Source organism: Suncus etruscus, chromosome 9 (genome assembly GCF_024139225.1).
Source record: "Suncus etruscus isolate mSunEtr1 chromosome 9, mSunEtr1.pri.cur, whole genome shotgun sequence".
Lineage (NCBI taxonomy): Eukaryota > Metazoa > Chordata > Mammalia > Eulipotyphla > Soricidae > Suncus > Suncus etruscus.
Window position 1 is genome coordinate 54,835,223 of NC_064856.1, and position 16,149 is coordinate 54,851,371.

The 16,149-nt window shown below is 33.2% G+C and overlaps 2 protein-coding genes across 2 annotated transcripts; both read left to right on the forward strand.

The window, feature by feature from the left end:
* Nucleotides 1-2,426: 2,426 nt before the first annotated feature.
* LOC126018259 (olfactory receptor 52E4) lies at nt 2,427-3,365 on the forward strand. Its single transcript, XM_049780403.1, has one exon. It carries the CDS (start codon nt 2,427-2,429, stop codon nt 3,363-3,365), a length of 939 nt encoding a protein of 312 aa, XP_049636360.1.
* A 10,366-nt stretch (nt 3,366-13,731) lies between these two features.
* On the forward strand, nt 13,732-14,673 carry LOC126018253 (olfactory receptor 52E5). Its single transcript, XM_049780396.1, has one exon. It carries the CDS (start codon nt 13,732-13,734, stop codon nt 14,671-14,673), a length of 942 nt encoding a protein of 313 aa, XP_049636353.1.
* Nucleotides 14,674-16,149: the final 1,476 nt, after the last annotated feature.

A 16,149-nucleotide genomic window follows, 5' to 3' on the forward strand; every position in this document is an offset into this window, starting at 1 on the left:
GCCAAAAACATTAGCACAGTGGCTAGGGCATTTGTTTTGCATGTTAACGACTGGAGTTCAATGCCTGCACTTCATATGGTCCCTGATCCTGCCAGGAGTAATTTCTGAGTGAGTGCCAAGAGTAGCCCCTGAGCACCTCCAAATGTGATCCCAAAACAAAACAAAAAATAGAATTAAAAAGTCTCACCCTTTCTCCCTCCACCTTTCTCTTTCTCAATCACAAACTTATAGTTCATTAATTTTACAAATGCTGATTTTGTTCAGCAACTAAATTATGAAAACTAGAAATAATACACCCATTATTAATAATTTGTAAACATTAAAATAAATATTCCCTGTTTAGCTGCCCCCAGAAGTAGTATTTGTGTTGCTAATAATATACAAATATACTAATAAAAATCAGGTTAGAGTAGGTGCTATGAAGATTTACAGAATCTGTGACATAAAAATATTTAAAAAATAATTTATTATTTTTGGAAGCAAGGAATAGTCACTAACAAATATTGTTGCTCCAAGTTTATAAGATATTTTTCTATTTATATCTGAAGATAGATACAATGGTGTATTTATTGGTGTAATTTAGGAAATGGTGTAATTTTTATGTTAATAATTCAGGAGCCAGAGCGGTGGCACAAGCAGTAAGGAGTCTGCTTTGCATACTCTATCCTAGGACGGACTGTTTGATCCCTCAGCATCCTATATGGTCCCCCAAGCCAGGAGCTATTTCTGACTACTGATCCAGGAGTAACCCCTGAGCATCACTGGGTGTGGTCCAAAAACCAAAAATTAAAAAAATTCATACTATAAGTTGTAAGAATGAAAATATGATTAACTGAGTACAAATATTTATTAGAGAAAGATAAAAGATAACTAGAATTTAAAGGAATATCAAGGCTATTATACATAGTTAGGAAACTTAAAAATAAAAAATATCATAGAAAAACAAAATTAGGAAATTCTAAAAGTTTGAGTCTAACATTCTATATTTTATAATATTTTTTATTGTGAGCAAAAAGTGAATAACAAATCTTTTACAGTAACATTTAAGGTATGTAGTGACCATGAATCAGGGCCATTCCCACCACCAGGGTTGTCCTCCTTCCACCCCATTTCCCAGCATGTGTCCCATATCTCCCTCCTTTGCAATCCAGAGTGCTAGTGTAACTGTCCCCCTCTGTGTATAGCTTGTTCTAGATGGGGTATTAATTCTGTTGTTGACTTTGGGTTTGATGTTTAAGTCTGATCATTTTTTAATTCCACTCAAAGTTCATATGACTGTTTGGTCCTGGTACCATTCATTTTTTATTTTCCTCCTCGATTCATGAGGCAGAACAAGATGATTCAAGTTGTGTGGTTCTGGAAGAAGACAAAAAAAGCCAACAAATAGATAATAAATAATAAATAATTGATAATAAACAGTAACTCCCCCAAAAATAAAAAGCACCAAGCAACAAAAAAAAATTACCACATAATAATCACAAGAGTGAAAAATAAGGAAAAGAAAGAGAGGGGGAAAAAGGAGTGCTGGTGTGGCAAGGTTTTTTGCCCCACCCCCTTTTCTTTTTGCATAGGCACAGTAAGAATTGGGAAAGTAAGGAAGGGAATTCCCTTGGCCTAAAAGATTCAAGGTTTCTCTGCTCTTGAAGCATACTGTCATGGGAACAACTACTGGCTTCGTAAAATTTTATTTAAAAATTCTAAAATCCAGGGCCGGGCGGTGGCGCTGGAGGTAAGGTGCCTGCCTTACCTGCACTAGCCTAGGAGACGGACCGCGGTTCGATCCTCCGGCGTCCCATATGGTCCCCCAAGCCAGGAGCGACTTCTGAGCGCATAGTCAGGAGTAACCCCTGAGCGTCACCGGGTGTGGCCCAAAAACCAAAAACCCAAAAAAAAAAAAAAAAAAATTCTAAAATCCAAACCATCTGACTATGTTTCTCTTATATGATCTGACTATATCACAAGCTTGAGTTAAATTTCTATAATTACACTATATCAAAACACAATATTATTCATCAGTTCTAATTTAACATAATACTCTCTAAAACTCTAGTACCCGCTTAGAAAAATGGGTAAAGTAAGTAACCAAAAATAACTGGAATCTAATTAGAAAAGAGTGAAAAGAAATACCAAAAAATATAATTATACACTATTTTGAGATAGTTAATTTTTTAAATATCTTAATAATATTTTTAAAGTTCATGAATAATAATCTTAAGATGGACCTCGCAGAATTGTACCATGTACTTAAAGAGCTTTCTTAGTAATGAAGAGAACCTCTTAAATTTAAATTTTATGTTTCACCTTTAGCTCTGGAATAATAATTTGTTTTTAATAGTTTTTTTTTTATCTTCACAGCATCTTGATGGTAAAGAATTTAAAAAGTGAGATCCTTCACTTTAACAGAAACAGTGACATTTGGGAGAAGAATGAATTCTATCAATGATACTCAGTTCCATCCCCCATTTTTTCTTCTGCTAGGAATACCAGGGCTGGAAAATGTTCATATCTGGATAGCTTTCCCATTCTGTATTGTGTACCTGATTGCCCTTGTGGGAAACATCCTCATAATTTTTGTGATAAAAACGGAACATAGTCTCCACCAGCCTATGTTCTACTTTCTAGCAATGTTGTCTATGATTGATCTGGGTCTCTCCACCTCCACCATCCCCAAAATGCTGGGAATCTTCTGGTTGAACCTCAGAGAGATCAGCTTTGGGGGTTGTCTTGTTCAGATGTTCTTTATACATGTGTTTACAGGCATGGAAACAGTTCTCCTGGTGGCCATGGCTTATGATCGTTTTGTGGCTATCTGCAAACCCCTTCAGTACACCATAATCCTCACCAATAAAACCATCGGAATCCTAGCTTCTATTGTTGTTGGAAGAAATTTAATTCTTGTGACTCCATTTGTGTTTCTCATTCTGAGGCTACCCTTCTGTGGGCATCACATCATCCCTCACACATACTGTGAGCACATGGGTATCGCCCGATTGGCTTGTGCATCCATTAAAATCAACATAATCTATGGGCTCATGGTAATTTCTAATATTGTTGTCGATGTGATTTTAATTGCTTCTTCCTATGTGCTTATTCTTCAAGCTGTTTTTCGTCTTCCATCACGCGAAGCCCGACTAAAAGCTCTCAATACCTGCGGTTCTCACGTCTGTGTCATGCTATGCTTCTACACACCAGCATTTTTTTCTTTCATGACTCACCGCTTTGGTCGAAACATCCCTCGATACATCCACATCCTTTTAGCAAATCTATATGTGGTTATCCCACCTGCTCTAAATCCAGTCATCTATGGAGTGAGGACCAAGCAGATACGAGAGCGGGTTGTAAGAATATTTGTACAAAAGGAATAGTCTTGTATAATAATTGAGAAATATAATCACATACTATACAGACATTATACACATACTATACAGATTAGGTTATCACCTTTTAATCACATATCTATACAGATTACATATTGATTCTCTTGAAAATTTCTGGTAGATTACCATAACCATGTTTTTTCAAACTAAAAGTAATATAGAATTCACAGATGAAACAAAGCTATCATTTCTACTATCTCTGTGCACCCACCCTCTTGTCCAAACAAAAGAACTAGCAGAAAAAAAATACAGGACTGTTTTTTTTGTTTGTTTTTTTTTTTTGGAAAAGTGTGAGAACTCCCATTTCTTCATATTTGTTCTTTTTTTAGAGTTTAGAACTTTACAAGCCACTAATCTAAAAATACAAGTTTATATATAAATTTTAAACTATAAGTTAATGGATATGTATGTAGAACATCTCTTTTCCTTTTATTTATAAAAATTTTCAAATGTTCTCATTTATAACCATTGACCCACTTTTATCTAAAAGATCCCCATTCTTTTCATTCTAGAGATCTTTTCTTCAAAAAACTTATAAAATTTGCCTTTGTGATTTAAGAAATATGAAAGATTATAATATGAGCTTTAAAGACATTAGTTTCTCAAGTACAGCAGCTATTTTAAGTAATGTTTTTTATCCTGTGTCTAATTCAAATTGAATTCTATCTACAATTTACAATATTTGTTACTATACCCTTTGTCTTCAGATTACAGAATTTAAGAAAACTTGTAAAATAAATATTGAGATCCTTATATGTTAAAACACAACTAATTTCATATCAAGCATAGAATAATCTTATCAGTTCATTAACCTATAAAGTTCCACTATATAGTTCCATTAACAAACTCCAGATTCACCTGAAAATATGATTTGCTTTTACTGAGCTAAAATTTGGGGTCAACAATTTATGAATCTTAGAGTACTTTCAAATTTTTCAAATTAGATGTACTCATTCATTTTTGTACAACCCTGTCAGTGCCTTGGATGCAAACATAACTTGTTTCACTTAAAGAAGTAAACGTTTGTGAGTCTTAGTTCAGCTAAAATGTCTTCCTAAATATTTTCCACATTGATGCACTCAAACAGTTTATTAATGTGTGACTGATAGTACTTAGTCAGAGCTTTGATGTTATTTTGATCTAAACAAATATCTGACTCAAATAAAAATTTAGGAGACAAACATATATGCGTATGCTTACATGCAGAATGTCAGGCTTCAGTCTCTAGTATTATCTGATCTCCTGAGCACCCCCAGAAACATCCTCTGAGCATCAAGTCAGAAGAGTCTGAACACTATATGTATGGTCCTGTCCTCCCAAATAAAATAAAATAAAATAAAGTAAAATTACAGGCACTTGTGAATCCTTCCACTTTCCAAGTACAATGCTCAAAGAAAATCCAAATAACTCTAAAGAGGAGATTGATTGATTTTATATTCCTACAGTGTCTAAAAGTTTCAAGTTTTCTATATTCTTCTCAACATTTGGCCACTTTGTTTTTTTTTAATCCGTTAGTACTATAGTGATTATAAATCATTATAGTTTTAACTTTTTGATGGTGAATAAAATTGCTCGTGACTTTATTATTGTTATATTTTGGGTCAGTGCCAAGAATATGATAAGAACATGCCAGGCCCTATCTCATTCATTCAAGATATATAATCTATTGTTGAACACTATTTCCAATCCTTTATTAGTAATTTTACATATTTATTTACTTATTTATATATTTTGGCCTTTTTTCATTTTTGTTTTGGTGGTCCTCCCAATTTGTGCTCAGGAAACCAAAGGGGTCTTATCACTGATTCTTTGCCAACCAAACTGACATTTCAATGCAAAGGTCTGAGAATGCAGTGCTGCTTCAACACTGCTGTGCCAGTGCTGCCGAAGTGCCCGTGACCTGGAGCTTTAGGGTCATACCTAGCAGTGTATGGAAAACCAAGCATTACAGGAATTGACCCTGGGTCTGGCAACATGCTAGATTATGTGCCCAAACAGCAATACTATCTCTCAGTTTTATTGATCATTTTAAAACTCTTTTTTTGAGTATATATTAGTTTTTTCAGCAACTCAAGAATCAGACAACTTGAAATAGAAGTTCAAAGACAAAAATGATAATGATAAAGCACTAATAATATTCTATTAATGCACACAAATGCATATATATATAAATATGTAAATATACATTGTATACTATTACATGAAGTGAAATACTGGTTTTATTTTCCATGATAGAGGAAATTTCCCCCTACTATTCTGGGTTCTTCTCAAACTGATCATACAAACAAATAATAGACTAATCAGTAAAAATAAAGGACTTTGTTTAGCTACAAACACATAAAGAATCACATACTACAAATTTTTTGTGGGGTCACACCTGACCAGCAATCAGGGGTTACTCCTGGCTCTATGCTCAGAAATCGCTCCTAGCAGGCTAAGGGGACCTTATGGGATGCCGGAATTTGAACCACCAACCTTCTGCATGAAAGGAAAATGCCTTACCTCCATGCTATCTATCTGGCCCTCAATGTACTACAAATTCAAGATTAAACAAAACAATATGAACCTATTTATAGTCAGCTTTGATATATATATATATATATATATATATATATATATATATATGTGTGTGTGTGATATATATGGATTTATAAATGATAGTAAAATTATTTTTAAAGATATCCTTAAATCTTGATATTACCTCTTTTATATTTGTGATTTTATATAGTTAGAAAGTAATGTCAATTTCTCCTGAAGCCCAATGTCTGGGTTGCCCTTAGTTCAAAATAAGCCACATTCTCAGGTAACATGTCTTGAAAATCTTCATCTGAATGTTACCAAAAAATGTGGATTTATTCCTGAGCAGGTCCTTGAGTATCCCTCTTGAATAAAAAATTTACATATAAAACTCCAGGCACTTATGAAGCTATTTTATTGTACAGTTTAAATAAGGGACTCTAGATCGCTCCCCAGTGTCCAGGTCATCTTTTTTTTATAGTTAATAACATCATGGTCCTGTTCCTGAAAATCTGCCTGAAAGAGATTGATGACTATACCATAAATATTCTCCTTACATTTCATAAAATATGAGAACAGACAACTTAATCTGAAATTTATTTGCAATGAGACCATAACTGTTTCCCAGGGAATTAGCCTCAGAGTGTCTTTATTGATCACTGTGATCAATTTATAATGAAGAGGTCTAGCAAAAGCCTGCTAAAAAAATGTCTTGCTTAAGTCCCATTTCAAAGACCTGGGGAAGGCCAAGATTCTCTTTGCTAAAATAATGCACTATGTCTAGAGGCTGTAAAGGCCCCAACATTTCTCCAGCCACCCACCTCACCACCCACACTTAGAACTGACCTAAGTGTAGCCTGCTTTAATACAAGACATGCATTCTATGCTTTTACTACCACAATTTATAAAACTGACAACCCAATTTATCCTTTCTGGGATAAGCTAAAATTATTTTATGTCCATTTAATTATCTTTGTGTGATTGGCACGAACATTTTATACTTGATCAAAGTTACTATATATATTTTTATCTCTTTTAAGTGATTGGTTTAGAATATATTATATATAATATAATTTCTCCCCCACATTGGGTACATTTCTCCTGATTGTCCTCTCTCAGAATAAATTAATCTATATAAAACATAAGTGTCCTATCTGAAAAATCCTGGATAAGTAATGTCCTCTAAGACTGGCACACATCACAAAGTACAAGAGGTCATACTCATATGCTAGGACTTACTCCTGACTCGAGGGTAATTCTTGACTGATTTTGGAGGACTATATGGAATGCAGAGTCATCAACATGCAAACCAAGCACTATACTTGCTGAACTAACACACTGGTTTGGAAAGACTTTTTTCTTTTCTTTTTTTTTTTTCCTGTATGTGTGTGAAGCAAGATAGTTTTTATTGAAACTTATTTAGATGTGAGAATGCGAAAGAGAGGAAATATGTGTTTAGGGAGAACAAGGACTTGAAGAATAAACCTGTAAAGACTTATTTCTGTAATTATACTTATATAATTAAAATAAATTGGACCCAAAAAGACCATTCAAAGACTAAGTACACTTACTTTGCATGCCAAAAATTAATACCTGCACCACACAATCTGAAAAGTACCTCCTGAAGTGATCTCTAAGCACATAACAAGAGTAAGCTGAAAGCACTGCCAAGTGTGGCCTAACCTAGCCCTTCAAACACTGTTTCAAATATTTGAAAGTTGCTTAGATCATAAAAATTTCACATAAGAAAAAAGTCTTTTATAATTATGTATAGGAATTGATGTGAACTAGTAGACTTATGATTATTTCATAAAATATACAAATATTAAATCATGTTGGATACTTAAAGTCAATATACATAAGTCAATTATGACTTCTTTTTAAGTGAAGCAAAATATTTTCTAAAAGAAATTTAGAGAGATGTGAGAAGATATAAAGAGATACTTTATGCATTCAATAGCAAACACAGGCTTCTCTAGAGTGGAAAAAAACCTCAAATGTCTTTTGGAAAAGTTATCTATAATTTCTTCAAATTGTCTTGGCTTGTAGTCATTTGCATAAATAAAGCAATCTGGGTATTGCCTTGGACTCTTCATGATCCTTTAAAATTCTTCTCTTGTAGCTTCTGCTTTTCTGAGGAATTAGTTCAAGTCTGAATAGAACCTAAATTTTGATCTTTGGATTGGGCTTCAGTTTCTGCAACCTCAAGGGGTTGTGGCCTTCATGCCTTTAGACATCTTCAGGGAAACTTGGCTATTTCTTTTTTTAGTTTTTTTAATCTATCAGAGCTCATTACCAGGGCCTCACTTACTAGATCTGCCTGCATATTTTTCTCCAGAAATTTCACCCCTTTAAATTTTTAAGGGGTGCATAAGTGAAGGTCCAATTTCTGTAATTTCTTCATGCTGACAAAATGATTCAGACTTTGTGTGGCTCATTTTTTACAAAAAATAAATAAAAAGAAAATATCCCTAAAAAGGAAATGGTTAATAATTAAGGAAATATAGAAGTAAAGTAAAATTTCAAACAACAATGCAGATATTCCTATTACTTAATAGTATATATATATATATATATATATATATATATATATATATATATATATATATATATATATATATAGCCTAATAGTTTATATCAGTTTTCAGGTTTTGTTCCATAAAATAAATTCATAGTACAATGACATATATAGAGATAAAGAGATTAACATAGAGTTATAAAAAGAAATAGAAATAAAGATATATAAGACTCAAATGATAAAACTTATTTTTTTTCTTTTAGTAGTGCTGAGGAACAAAATGAAGACCTAGAACATGCAAAGCAAGTGCTCTACTGCTGAATTGTACCTACAGTTAGAAAAACACACCAGTGATTTAATATATATCTGTTATAAGTGAACTAGTGTTATCTCACTTATTCCAGAGTTTAGAAAAAGCAGATTGAAGTTTTTAAATACCTGCCTGTCATGTGTATTACTGACACCTAGTGGTCAAAATGATAGATTTCTTGAACAAATCGCTTACATGAATAATTTAGTACCTAGTCTCTTAAGCACATAAATTTACATGAAATTAATGTCCAAAAAATAATTCAACTAAATTTAAAAATAAATCCTAGGTGCTCTGGCAGCACACTCTTCCATGATGCATTTCTTTGGTGACATAGGGTCACTATGAAAAAAATGTAAGAAGCCTTGATCACGCAAATTAAATGTACCCTATTTTAAATTGCTATTTAAATTTTACAACCAGGGTCAGAAAAATCTTAGGAGATAGGGTTATATACTTTCATGGACAGAGAAAGAACCGAAATTTGTCAGGCACTACAATAACTCTGAAGCACTGCTGTGTGTGTGATCCACATCCATTGCTGTGTGATCACCAGCTCTAGCACTAAACTGTCTAACTGGCCGCATAGGTACCAGTGGGAGTGACCCCTGGGCCCCGACTTACAACCTGGAAAGCATAAAAATGAAGTATTAATATCAATAAATGTCTACTTGAATATTTTTAATCTCAAAATGATTTTTATGGTCTATCTTGTAGAACATATTCTATTAAGTTGCTTTTTATCTCAAATGTCAGTTAAATATGTCAATGCTACTTGTCATCTCTTTTGCCACATTTTTAATCTATTAAGAGGAACATGAGGCACAGAGACTTTAAGGGTTTGTTAACATCTATTGAATTGTAGAAAAGGATTTAATTTCAAAGATATCTATGAATATAATGATGTAACAGACTTACAATAGCCAGTGCTTATTTATAGTTTGATATATAATAATTGCTTCATATATCTAGGTACTTTTCTATCAGAACACTATTAATCCTATAAATGATCATAATGTACTTATTTATTCATAAGCAAAATAAAATGTACTGTTGTAAATTGAATTCCCTCAAATAGGCAAAAGTTTCTAATATGCATGAAAAGTTACCTTCCCTTAATAGAGATGTATTTATTTACCTATAACAATATACATCTTCATATATATTTGTATATATTGTTATAAACCCCATATTTATTAATAGATAATATAAATGAATTCTTAAAACAGATATAGCTCAGAGTTTGCAGAAGGCACATGAGGGATTTAAGTTGCAGATCAACTGTATATACAGGTCTTTCTGACAAGAAAATACAAAATTTTATCTTGAGGGGTATGAAAGTTTTCTTCCTTATACATGATTGTAAAATTGTAGTCCAAAGGGAATTGCTTTTCTCAAAGGACTAGCGTTTTTGTATAACTCTGTAGCCCTGGATGTTGAGACCTCAGTTACATGCAAATTGCAGTCTGCGACATCAGTCTTTACAAATAATTTCTCCGATGCTGTGCAAAGGTAGGTGAGTCAACTCTTGTTCTACTGAAAGAGCATGGTGCAGATACTGACAGGTACCTTTGTCTATATGAATGACTCTAAGGTCTGTAGCAAGGAATTTTTTGAAGTATTTTCTGTACAACCTAGATTCATATATCTTAAAACAAGTCACTAACACACAAGCACACAGCCAAAAAATTAAAAAGTAATTAATAAATAATATTAATTAACTTAGTAGGTATAACAAAAACATGAACAAAATGTATTATATTTAAGCATGGGTAAAAATACCAATAACTCTCATTAGCTGGCACAAATAAGATCTTCCCTTCCTAACAACCATCCATATTGTTAACTAAACAGCAAACCTTCAGAGTAGTCATAAGACTGCTTGGGATAAGGCACAACTGTTAGAAAATTTAGAAGCCTTGATTAAAATTTTTTTTGTTATATTCTGAAAAGGATGAATACTAATACCTATACAATTCTCACAGTTTACCCCAGAAACTGAATGTCTGAAATAAGATAGATGTTAAGAAAGGAAGATAAAAGAGCCTCAAAGAGTTATAAATAAACACCCAAATGCTTATTATACATAAACAATTATGAAGCACACAAAAGTTGAGATGACCTCATCAATAATGATTATAATAATGCCAGTGGTTGAATAGGTGATGACCTATATAGAAGATATATATATTAACCATAAGAAGAAATTTGTTGACCAAAATGATTTCTATGACAATAGATAATCTTGTTTGATAAAAATAAAATAAAATACACATTTATGAGAATTTAAATTGCATTTTAAAACCAGGGTCTTAGACCCAATTTCTACTGCATGACTGCTTTTTAGATTAACCCCTTTCTAGTAAGGGGTTATAGAAACATTGTTGTACTCAAATCATAGTAGGAATACTCTATAAATGCATGTTAATCTGATAAAATATTAATTGCTTGAATCTTCTGTAAGATAATATTTGGAAGCAATTGAAAATAGTACAGAGGGGTTTCATATGATCTTCAAAGTAAACAGTAAATCATTGAGTATAGTTATAAGAACATACACTTATTTATGTTATTTTATGAAATTATTAAATAAACTTAATATGTAATTATAATAATGATATGACAAATCAAACTAAATGAAGTGGCCATATCTATATCCACCTGAAACTGGTTGGAATAAGTAGAGAACTTTTTGAACTATTTATAAATCAATACTTAACCCCACCAGTAATCTACAAATACATGAGTTTCTTCCTTGAATATGCGAGTCACTGATTCTCAATAACATAATTAATAATCACATTACTATTGATTTATATTGATAAGTCATATGTTTTTCAAAATTAAAGTATTTGAGGAACATTGGTGAAGATAGATGAATTGTAGGAAAGTTTAGATTAAATATTGTGGGGTTATAATTCAGTTGTATAGGAGAATAAAACAGATCTTCTAAGTATAATTTTTACTAAAACAACTTGAGCTATTATTTTTTGCAATAAAGACGAATAAAATAATTACCTGACAGATTAGATGCTGGGATATATATATATATACATATATATAAAGTATATTAAAATGTGAATCTGGGGACCAGAGAGATAGCACAGTGGTAGTGCATTTGCCTTACATGCAGCCAATCTAGGTCGGATGGTGGTTCGAATCCTGGCATCCCATATGGTCTCCCAAGCCTGCCAGGAATGATTTCTGAGTGCAGAGCCAGGAGTAAGCCCTGAGTGCCACCAGGTGTGACCAAAAAAACTAAATAAATAAATAAATAAATAAATAAATAAAGTGAATCTCTATTTGCATCATATGTAATACATAATCAAGTGTTATTTTACTGAAAATTTTAAACAGAATCAAATTTTAATCAAATATCATGGTTAATGAAAAGAAATTATACTGACTATAATTAGATCACATAAAGAGGAAATGTTTGCTTACACAACTCAAAAAGTAAATAAGACCTAACTTAGTTTTCCCTCTCAAATAGAATAAAACACTCTATTTAAACATTAAAAAAATCTATGAATGCATGTTAATTTAGTGACACTTGACAATATATCCAAAACATTCCTGGAAATGCTGTAAAAAATATGTCATAGGAAGTTTTTTTCTTTCAAATTTGAACTACAATCCTAGAACTCATTGCATCAAAAGGATTAAGGCAAAATATTACACAGTACTGTCTCAGATGTAATACTGACTAGGTAACAGATGCCTAATCACAGCAGAGTTTTCACCAATACCTCAGATCCTACCAGTATAATGCACCTTTCCTAGCAAAATTTCTAATGTTGGACTATTCATATAGTGTGAAGACATGTAAGAATCACTCCTATTCTATGTGTTCATAGATAACACTATTGTAACAGGATTAGTTCCAACCTAGATTCAACCACATGGCACAAGAGACATATTGCAGTAAACATGACAGGTCTCAATTTAAATAAAGTATCAACCATCACTGTTTCAGGAAAACTAGCTATAGTGTTAATGCAAACTATACTATTTCTAAATTGTAATATCCAACTTTTTAATTTATCTGGCTTTATTAAAAGATAGATATTATAGGGGCTGGAGCAGTGGCAGAGCAGTAGGATGTTTGCCTTGCATGAGGCGGACCTAGGACGAACCGCGGTTTGATCCCCCAGCATCCCAAATGATCCCCTGAGCCAGGTGCGATTTCTGAGTGCATAGCCAGGAGTAACCCCTGTGCATCACAGGGTGTGACCCAAAAAGCAAAATAAAAAAAGATAGATTTTATAACTGTTACTATACACATTGTATAAAGGAATTAAAAAATTCATATCACAAAGGACTGAAAAATACCTAAAAATCATCCAGTAGCAATATTTTTAAGAAAGAGCACATAACATTAATAGCCTTAAGAAAAAATGGTTTGTAGTTGTATGATTACATATTATTTTTCCAGATATATAATAACTTACAGAATACTTAAATTCTTAAATTCATTTCTTCTACCAGGTAAGAATTCAAATGCTAATTAACCAGTTTTCCAACTTTACTAGGTTTCCTTCCAGATCAAATATCCTTAATATTTCAGCTTTACTTTTATAAATATGTCATTTGTTGAACTATAAAAATAAATTATTTTCTGTCTCAATCTCACACATTGTATTTATTATATTTTCATCCACTAACAGATATAATTATTAATATATTTTTAATATTTTAATGTCAAATGCAGATTCTTCTATACAAATCAAAAGGGAATAATAATATCACTCATGCAGAATTGTTTATCTGAAAATTTTGTGCATGTTTTTCTATGTAAGTAAACTAGTACTTCGAAGTGAATTGTATCTCTACCTGTCACTCACATTTATTCCCTCTCTAGATCTCCTCCTCCGCTGCATTGTGGAATTAAAGAATGGATTTTCAGTTTCTTCAGAAAATAGGCAGCATGCTATGAGAGAGTTTAGGGCATATATCAGGAAACAAGAGAACTCCTGTAAGAAATATGTTTATAATCAATTCTCGTCACAATGCTTCATCACAACAGTACTCTGTTCCACCCTTCTTCTTTTTATCTGATGGGGATTCCAGGGCTTGAAGAATCACACATCTGGATTGGCTTCCCATTCTTTGCAGTGTATCTAATAGCCCTCCTAGGAAACATCATTATCCTTTTCGTGATCAAGACCGAACGCAGCCTACATCAGCCCATGTTCTATTTTCTGGCCATGCTGGCCTGCACTGACCTTGGCCTATCTACAGCCACCATTCCCAAAATGCTGGGGATTTTCTGGTTCAATCTCAGGGAAATTGTGTTTGGTGCTTGTATCACACAGATGTACATCATTCATATATGTACTGGGCTAGAGTCTGTGGTGTTGACTGTCATGGCCATAGATCGGTATGTTGCTATCTGTAACCCACTGAGATATAGCATGATCCTCACTAATAAGATAATAGCCATCCTGGGTATATTCATTATAGTAAGAACTTTGGTATTTGTGACTCCATTCATATTTCTCATCCTGAGATTGCCCTTTTGTGGTATCCAAATTATTCCCCACACCTATTGTGAACACATGGGTTTGGCAAAATTGGCTTGTGCAAGTATCAGGATCAATATTATCTATGGATTAGTTGCTTTCTCAGTGGGGTACATTGACCTTTGTGTGATTGGGTTTTCCTATGTCCAAATCCTTCGAGCAGTCTTTCGCCTCCCATCCTGGGATGCTCGGTTCAAAGCACTCAGCACATGTGGATCACATGTCTGTGTCATGTTAGCTTTTTACTTACCTGCACTGTTCTCCTTCATGACACACCGTTTTGGTCATAATATTCCCCATTACATACATATTCTTCTGGCTAACCTATATGTGATTGTTCCACCTGCACTTAACCCTGTAATTTATGGGGTAAGGACAAAACAGATAAGAGATCGAGTAGTACAAATGTTTAACCTTAAAAGATATTGATGATTTTCTCTAAGAAGATTATCTATTATACTTTAGTGTTCTAATAAAATTAAAACAAAACTAAGCAATGCAAATAATTCTAAAGCCTTTATTTCCACATTAGACAATAATAGTATATCTATTCTCCCATGTCCCCATTTACATCCTATTTGAAGATGTAACACAAAATATGTTATCTAAACTTTCTATTTTTACAAGGAAAGTGCAAAATATGCATGGAGCATCAATTGACATTACAAAATAGTCAAAGGAACAAAAATATTTGCAAAAGATTGTGGTACTTATTACTACCTTGGATAATTTCTCTCCATGTGGACATTCTTTTTATTCACATATCACAAACTTTAGTTTATGTTATTGTTATTCTATAAACAATGTGTGGGGCAGGATTGATAGTATAGTTGGGAGAGTGATATGCCACATTCACTCCTTAGCACCCTGTATTGTTCTCTTACCCTGCCAGGAGTGATCTCTGGATGAGGAGCCAGGATTAAACCCTGAGCCAAGTATGACCTAAAAACAAAATAATAAAAATAATAATAATAATAATAATAGCATGATGTGGTGTTTCAAGAAGCTCTATTACAAAGTACAATAGAAAGAGAAACTAAGGTTTATTTTATAATTTATACTTAACTTCTGCTATGCTTGTAATAAAAATATTTACCTGAGAATTTCACTAAGCATTGTTTGAGTTTCAGTATTTCTTCCAGTAAAATGCTTTAAAGCACTATTTATAGATTGGTAAAATATAAAAAAGAACTTGTAGAAATGTTGACAATTGGTAAAAACATTGAAGTTACTAATTCTTAATTCTAGTGTACAGTCATTGGTATGAAATGATATTTATAACTCCAGATTACCTCTTATTTTTGACTCTTATCTTTTTCCTTAGAGAGTCATTTAACATTGAAGAGAGATAGTCCAGTTCAGAGGTAATGATATTTACCAGAGGGGCCAGAGCAGTGGAGCAAGTGGTAAGGCCTTGCACGTGATAGCTTAAGATGGACCGGGGTTCGATCCACCGGCACTCCATATGGTCCCCCAAGCCAGGAGAGATTTCTGAGAGCATAGCCAGGAGTAACACCTGAGCATCACCAGCTGTGGCCCAAAAAAACAAACAAAAAAGATATTTGCCATAATGTAGGTGACATTATATGAGCACAGAACCAGGAGTGACCCCTGAACAAAGAATCAGAAGTGATTATTTGCTTGTTTGTTTTTGGGCCACAACCAGTGACACTCAGGGGTTACTCCTGGCTATGCACTCAGAAATCGCTTTTAGCTTGAGGGACCATATGGGACACCAGGAAATCGAACCTCGGTCTGTCCTAGGCTAGCGTGGGCAAGGCAGATGCCTTACCCCTTGCACCACCGCTCTAGTCCCCAGAAATAATTCTTGAAACTATCAACATCCCCTCTAATTTTTAATACATAAAAATGTTTGTTAACATGAAAGGAAGCGTCTTTCCTTTA

Coding starts and splice junctions, on each gene's coding strand:
- LOC126018259 (XM_049780403.1), top strand. CDS start 2,427: ATGAATTCTATCAATGATACTCAGTTCCATCCCCCATTTTTTCTTCTG.
- LOC126018253 (XM_049780396.1), top strand. CDS start 13,732: ATGCTTCATCACAACAGTACTCTGTTCCACCCTTCTTCTTTTTATCTG.